The 7,998-nt window shown below is 43.5% G+C and overlaps 1 protein-coding gene across 2 annotated transcripts in view; it reads left to right on the top strand.

The window, feature by feature from the left end:
- The first annotated feature begins 2,340 nt into the window (after positions 1-2,340).
- Positions 2,341-7,998, top strand: part of RASA1 (RAS p21 protein activator 1) — a 121,364-nt gene continuing 115,706 nt past the window's right edge. The window contains exon 1 of one of the 2 annotated variants that reach the window (XM_082725841.1): positions 2,341-4,155. In XM_082725841.1, coding sequence (XP_082581967.1) covers positions 3,632-4,155 — 524 coding nt within the window. In that variant the 5' untranslated portion in view covers positions 2,341-3,631. The remainder of the gene's footprint in view (positions 4,156-7,998) is intronic. The other variant, XM_082725842.1, reaches the window with a different exon arrangement.

Genomic DNA, 7,998 nt, shown 5'->3' with positions numbered 1-7,998 from the left:
GCAGAGGCTTTAAGCCACTGAGCCACCCAGGCGCCCCCTGACTCATGAAACTTTGAGAGTTTGACTCTTGAAAGTTCAAGGAGTCAGGAAATACAGGGCTTGGAAGAAGAGAAAAAGAAACATAGAAGTAAAAATTGAGAGAGAAAGTAGCAGGAGAAAAGAAACATGAGAATATAAATGAGAGAAGGCCAGAAGGTCAAGGTGAGTAGAAAAAGAAAAAAAAAAGGCAACAGACAAAAAATGAGGTATAAACATATAGCCCTTTAAAAGAAAAAGTCACTGAAGAGAGAAGACGGACTTGAGATTCAGGAAGCACACAAGGAAGAGTAAAGATCAAAGTCTAGATCTGTCTAATAATAGGAGTATATAAGATATTTGGAAGTACCTCATGAAAGACTGTGGTAATCTCTTTGATATAAGATTGAATATATGGTAAAGATATTGGTATTAGGTTGATATATGAACAGACATAGTAGGTTTTTTCCTACTAGTTGAGCAACTGATGTCCAAAGATGTGAGCTGATCTAATCCAGAATTTGTTAAAAGAATGAAGACCTGCTCAAAACTGTTGGTATGGGTGCCTAACACTGGGCTAGGCAGTAGGATAGACCACACATTGTATTTGCAGTGTAGGTTTGTAGATACATATACCTAAAAGGAATTAGAAAACAATATAACTTGGTACATAATTGGTGTTGGACTGCATTAAATATTGGCCTTTATTTGTAAAGAATTTTCAAGAGGGGAAAAAAGGCAATTCTGCATATTAGGCAGCATACAGATGATGTGTGAGCCCTCAGAGATCAGTGATAAGAGCTGGTGATAAGCTGCCAGGCCAGGATCCTACCAAGACTGATGGTCGTAATTGGGGTGGGGGTGTTGGAGGACTGGAATGCTAATGCAAAATTTTTTGGGAGTGGGGGGAATAGGTACTTTGAAGTTCTCTTCTTACTTTGAGGGTCTAAGTTTAAAAGAAAAACTGTTCTAGGCAGGCAACTGTAAGTAGGAGTGCATTATTCTCTTAAATATTATGAAATTACTTCATTATGTATTTTCTTATTTTCCAGCCTCTTCTCTAGAATAGTACAGGGCTTAGCAACACAATACTTCTCTTTTCCACATGCCTAATGAATGGCATTGAGTTGGCCTTCTCATTTCTTCTTTCTTTCAGAACCATTTTAGGTACTTCATACCTCCTTCTTGATTAGCATACTATAGCGTAGTGGTTCTTAAATGTGTAAACTTAGAGGGACTATTAAAAAAGATTCTGGTGATTCTGATTCAGAGGGGCTGGGATGGGGCCAAGAATTTGCACTCTTACATGTTTGTAGGATAACATTGGTCTAAGACCATTCACATGAGTAATCCATCTTTGCTCTCTCAAGTGGTACAAGTAAGAGTAAGCACAATGGGGGCCCTGGGTGGGTTAGTGGGTTAAAGCCTCTGCCTTCCGCTCAGGTCATGATCCCAGGGTCCTGGGATCAAGCCCTACATGGGGCTCTCTGCTTGGTAGGGAGCCTACTTCTCTTCCTCTCTCTCTCTGCCTGCCTCTCTGTCTACTTCTGATCTCTGTCGAATTAAAAAAATCTTAAAAAAAAAAAAGAGTAAGCACAATGAAGGAGTCCTCAGGATTAATCAAGTTTGTCACTGATTTGGCAAATAGGTTTGTGCGAGCTTCTAAAGAAAAGGAAAATATCTTGTGTGCACCTCGCCACCTCTTTTAGTGTCCTTTTCCTTTTCCCCGCCCCGGGCCTCTATTAGAGCTTCTACTCATCCCCTATGCGCTTCACTGTTGGTTTGATCATCCTTAGCAGAAAAAACGTTGATCTCAAAGACCAATATTTAAAGGTATTCAATGTGGGATTCCTCCTGGGAGAATTTAAAATAACAGTGTATGAATGCAAAGGGAAAATTACCCATACTATAATTTCAAACAATGAGAATGATTCCTCCACCTCTATGAATAGACACAATAGTTTATACATATTTTAGCATAAAAGACAAAACAAAACCCATCTCTCTGGCTATATTTAGTGTGAGATTTCAGTTTATTGGTCATTTTTGAAACTATGCACAATTTTATGTGGCACTTTGGAACCTTGACATTTGCCTTGTTCAAGGTTCTCTATGCTTCACATATGCATCCCCGAATATGACCCGCCTTCTGCACACAAATGAGTGTTGCAACCCTCCTCTACCCACCTTAGTAGTACCTGACAGACTTGCGATGACACTGTAAGTGTGTGTGTGGGGGACGGGGGGCGGGGGGAAGAGACAGGGCAGAGAGGAGGTAAGATGATGTGAATGAAGAAAACAATGTCTATACTCTTAGAAAACCGACTTTACAACCACTATTTCTACCAAATTTCTTAGCCCTCCCCTTAATGCTCCCCTATTTCGTTTACTTCTCTTGAGTTTCAGAACGTTGTTTAAAATCTCATTTTTTTTTTTTTTTACAAGTACGGTATAGTCATATAGTGATCGCTAGTACGCCACGAAAATAAAATAATAGTACTGCCTTTAAATTCGAAGCAATCTTCCTACCCCTGGGGCCTTGGCCATCTGGGTTCTGCGCCACTGACTGAAGGTGTTTTTTCTACCAGTCAGGAAGCAGGAACTGGCTTCGCGGCATCTTCCTTTTCCCCCTTTTCTCCGTTTCTCCCCCTCCACCCCTCCGGGTCCCTGCCGTCTCTCCTGTTTCACAGTGCCCAGCGGCCGCGTGCTCGGGGACCCACTCCTCCCAAAGCCCGTCAAACACAAAACCCACGGAGGCAGACGCGCGCCACCGCCCGCAGAAGCGGCGACGCCACCACCAGCTCTAGCCCGACCGTAACAGTGAGCGCGGCCGCGCACAGCGCGCTCCCGCGGCTTCCTTCCCTCCCGACTCTTCCTTTTCCTCCCTCCAGGCCCAGCGTCCTCACCCCCGCGCTAGCAATGCGGCTGCGCACAGTTGCCCTCGCCCTCCTCCCCCGCCCTTCCTTTCCTCGGCTCCTCCTCTGGTGCCCCGCCTTCCTTTCTCTCTAGTCGGTTTTCAAGAGCGCTCCAGGTTGGAGCAGTTCAGTCGATTTCCCCACTACCCCGCCCCCCTTCCTCTTTTCTCCCCACCCCTCCCATCTCCAGTCCGGTGGAGAATGAAGCGGCTGCAGTGGCCCCAGCCCCAGCAGCGGCACCGGCGGTGGCTGCGGTGGGGGTGGCCGGAACTAGGGTGGTGAAGAAGCGGTGGCGGCGGCGGCGGTGGCTGAAGGAGCGGCAGCCGCCCCAGCCGCTTCCTCTGTGCTTCCCTTCCTCTTTAGTGCAGCTAGGAAGTTTTTTTTACTTCTGTGCATGTGTGTGTGTGTGTGTGTGTGTGCGCGTGAGTGTGGGTGTGTAAGGTGAAGGTTTGGGGCGGTGTTTGTGCAAGCGTTGCAGGCGTTTTTTGCCCACTTCGCTTCCCGTAACCCGGGCAGCTCCGGAGCCTGGGCTGTGGCCCGAGGAGGGGGCGCGGCGGCGGGCTCTCTCCTTTTGTTGTTGTTTCCTCCGCCTGGGGAGCTGAAGGGGGGACGCGCCTGGGTGGGGCGGCTCGGAGCCCGGGCCTGGTGGCCCCCGGGGCTCCCGGGCGAGTAGGGTAGAGTAGAGTAGAGCGGGCTTCAACATGATGGCGGCCGAGGCCGGCAGTGAGGAGGGCGGCCCGGTGACCGCCGGGGCAGCTGGAGGCGGCGCAGCCGCGGGCTCGAGTGCCTATCAGGCAGTCTGTAGGGTGAAGATACCCCCGGCCCTGCCAGTGGCAGCCGTCCCCTATTCTGGGCTGACGGAGGCCGGAATGGCCGGGACTCTGGCTGGCGGAGCCGCTTTGGGGTCAGCGTTTCTAGGAGCCGGGTCTGTGTCGGGAGCAATGGGGGGAGCCGGACTGTCAGGGGGAGGTGCTGCTGCTGGCGTGGCTGGTGCTGCAGCTGCCGCCGGACCTGGAGGAGAGATGGTTCTCGCCAAGGGGACCACTTCGTTGCCTGCTGAGACCTTCGGGGCCGGCGGCGGATTCCCTCCTCTGCCGCCGCCGCCTCCTCAGCTGCCCCCTTTGGGCGCGGGCCTGGGAACAGTGGACGAAGGTGACTCTCTGGATGGACCAGAATACGAGGAAGAAGAGGTGGCCATCCCGCTGACTGCTCCTCCAACTAACCAGTAAGTCAGGACAGCTGTTCAGGAATTGGGGCAGCTGGCTCCTAGAAAGAAGTGGGAAAACTTGCCTCGTTCTTTCAGTTGAGATTTGTTCTGAAAAGTTTTGAAGCTTCGGGTTCCGCGCGTGGGGATTTAATTTGATCACTCATCCTCCCTACGGGCATACTCCCTGGCGTCTTAGTATATTTATTGTTACTCTGGGAAGATGTAAAGTTTTTGAGAGTGGGAAGCAAGTGAAAAATGTGTATCCATTGAGAACCGGATATAGTTCTGCCTCTTCCAAATTAAGGTTGCGTCCTGGGATTCAGCTGAGCTTGCAGCTACCAAGGCAGTCCCAGTCTCTTATAACCTCTGTGTACATTCCCTGTTGAAGCCAGGTTATTAGTAAGAAGCTTTGGAATATATAAGTGTTTGAATGAATATTGTATAGATACCATTTGAAACATGCACTCGTCAGAATGCTTTGTTTTTGTGGCACTGCAAATCCCAGCCCATGGCTTTGCAAGCATAGCGATGCTGAAGTCTTCGGATCACTTATGAAGATGTGGGTCAGCAAGAAAGGAAAGGAATTCTGTGAATTACAGGTGTGATTAAGGGCCCGTCCTCCAGTAGTATCTGTAATTTATGCTATAGAATTCCCGTTTATTAATATCAATGTAATCTTTTATGGTTGAGACTTTGTAAGTACAACACTGAAGTAAAACAAAATTAACACTAAAACACTCTGTTGGTGGCCAGTACAGTGTTCTATTTGCCAATTAGTTTTGACAGCATATTACAGAATATATAGGGCAAATGGTTTTTTCATACGTACCTTCCCCTTATTTGTTCCCTTCATAAGTGAACATAGGTAATATATTTATAAAGGTGGACCTTGATGAGAGGAAAATTTTGATGGATTGTGGTAATAGATTGCAAAACCGTTTTTGTAGATCCCTCACATCAGTATTATTTGACCTTTAGAATTTTGACAACCTTGGTGTGGTGTGTCAGAGGAAAAAATATTTGGTTCCTTTGTTGACAGTCACTCGGAACAATTGGAAGTTTTTGTTTGTTTGTTTTGGATAAGCTATGGAAGATTTAGAGAGGACTTACAAAATGAATTAGAAAAAGATTCTGTAATGATCCATTTTTGACTTAAGGCTACATCTTTTGATACTTAAGGTGGAAAAATAAAATTAACCTTATTTATGTCAGCCATGGTATAACAGTATTGCATTCCTTTTATATTGTTAATTAGGAGTTCAGTTTTTTTGTCTAATTTTATTCCAACTTACCATATTATGTTTTAGTGTTACAGACTTCTGAAGATGTTCTGGGAGTGTTAAAAATTTGCATTTTACAGCACTGTTTACATACCTTCAAGCCTTTTTGAAAGAATCAGTCAGTTAAATGTTTAAGTGCTCACTACATGCTCAGCACTGCAGTTATAATAAAGCGCAACTTTTTATACTGAAAGAAGATAGTCTTATGTCAGTGTTTGTGACTGAATTGTATTAGACATATTTGGCATATTGTGGTTCTAAATTTTTTTTAAGAAAAGTTTATTTCGTAGAATAGTTTTACGTTCACAGCAAAACTGGGCAGAATATATAGAGTGTTCCCATTAAATTTTCAATAATAAACATGAATGAGTACTCTGGAGAAATTGTGTTTGTGGAAAGTCCATCGTGTGAGATTTCCATCATTATTAATATGTATTTGGGAATAAAAATAATGTTGTATGACTGTATTTGAGAATTGTTCATGTTCTGAAAAGTACCCTCCGTTTCTAGTATATTCTTAAAATTTGTCACGAGAAGTACAAATTTCCCTTTTTTGTTTATCTTATATATCAACCCAGAGTCATTGGAGGCAATACAGTGTAGTGTTGAAGGGCAAATTCTGAAGTTAGACAAGATTTGGGCTGTAATTCTGACTCTGCCACTTATAGCTGTGTGATCTTGGAAAGGTCAGTTTCCCCATCTGTAAAATGGGGATAATAATGGTACCTCCGTCATAGGGTCGTTTTTGAAGGTTTAATGAGAGCCCGGAAGTACTCAGCACCGTACCTGGCACATAGTAAGTGTTCAGTACATGGTGTCCCAATGTAACAGTAATATAATCTTATTGTCAATAAATTGCCTACTGATTTTTTTGGTACAGGGACTCCCTCACTAGTAGTTATTTTAAAGAAATATTGGAACTCCAGAGGACTATCAGAAGTGATTAATTGTACTAAAAATTATGACTTCATAAAGGCTTCTAACCTGTTAAGTAGTGTAGAGATGAAGTTCAGATCTTTTCTGTAAATTCTTATTTTTAAAGGGCTTTAATGACTTGGTTAAATAATGTCAAATCTTTTGGGGTGCCTGGATGGCTCAGTGGGTTAAGCCTCTGCCTTCAGCTCAGGTCATAATCTCAGGGTCCTGAGATGGAGCCCTACATCCGGCTCTCTGCTCAGCGGGGAGCCTGCTCCCCCGCCCTCTCTCTTTGCCTGCCTCTCTGTCTACTTGTGATCTCCCTCTCTGTCAAATAAACAGATAAAATCTTTAAAAAAAACTCAAATCTTTTTAAAAGTATAGAAGAAATGTTTTTGGACTAACAGTATTTACTAGTGAGTGGTTACCTTAGTTATTGGATAGCATATTAAGGAGGTTCGAGTCATAGGTTTGAGTCCACAGTGGTTTGTTACAGTAGAGTTCCCTTGTCATGGAGTTCAACCTTACATCCAGTGAGTTTGGTGCTGTTGGTCACAAGAGAGTCAAATGACAATATATAGACGAGAGCAAAAACATTAATGCCATTAGTGTTTTGTACCTTGTTTTTCTGTGTGCATGGGGAGTCATTGTCTCATGTTTATTACTGAATGTTTTCATTAGTTTGGTTAAGGCCAGAAAAGTTTGTATAATTTTAACTATTTATTTGAATATTTTCCTTTTCTCAAATTTTGAGGAAATACATTTAAAAAGCAAAAAATTCTCCCCTATGTATTTTTATGCTGTAGAAGATTCCGTATTTAAAACTAACAGATTTGATTTTCAAGAGAGAAAAAAGTTAAAGGAGTTTGTCACTGGTACACCTTCTAATTTTATGGACTTGCTTTTAGTGGTCCTGCTTTCTTTGCTTTAGAGGTGAGGCTAATAGTAAAGGAGCATGTTCACTTAGTCTACCTTCAGTTATATGTAGAGATTCTGAACTATCAGCCTGCAATAGCAGGATGCGCTTAGACTGGATCCACTCCACGGATACGTGTATTGCTTTTTCTTGGTGTATTTGGAACATTTAGTAATCAGTCTCCACCACTTAAAAATAGGAAGACTTCACATTTAAGAAGTCTCACTTTCGAGCATCACTTGCAAAATCACAGGATTTGGCTCTACCTGGTTGCTGTTCCAGTTTGATTGTAGCTTGCTAGAGCTGAGTAGTGATTGCCCCATTTAGGTGAGTTCTGAGCTTTGGTTTGCTGTAGCCTCCACTAGGCTTTCTTTGCCTTTGATATTATTTGCCTGGCAGGTGGCATAGATCTTACCTTGGACACAATATGCAGGCTTCTCAAGCCTGAAACTTGAAGGAAAAGGAAATAAGGAACAAAAAGATGCCTTTCTTTTCCTCAAAAAACATGTGACTATCTCTACACAAATAAAATCATTCTAATTAAGCCAAATAATTATTAGAGGTGAATGTTAGGACATGTAGTGTTCATTAACTTTGTCACTAATTGCATTATAACTATGGGTGAGTCATTATTTCTTAGTAAAATTGGGAGGAGGTGAGAATTGCAAGGATTAGTTAAGTACAGAGTGGTTGCTGACCAGGACCCAGATTTTTTTTTTTTTTTTTAAACCATATTTTATGAATAGTAGA

The sequence above is a fragment of the Mustela nivalis genome (genome assembly GCF_964662115.1).
Source record: "Mustela nivalis genome assembly, chromosome: 3".
In the NCBI taxonomy this organism is placed as follows: domain Eukaryota; kingdom Metazoa; phylum Chordata; class Mammalia; order Carnivora; family Mustelidae; genus Mustela; species Mustela nivalis.
Note: the sequence above shows the minus strand (reverse complement) of the source record. Positions and strands in the feature narration are given on the sequence as shown.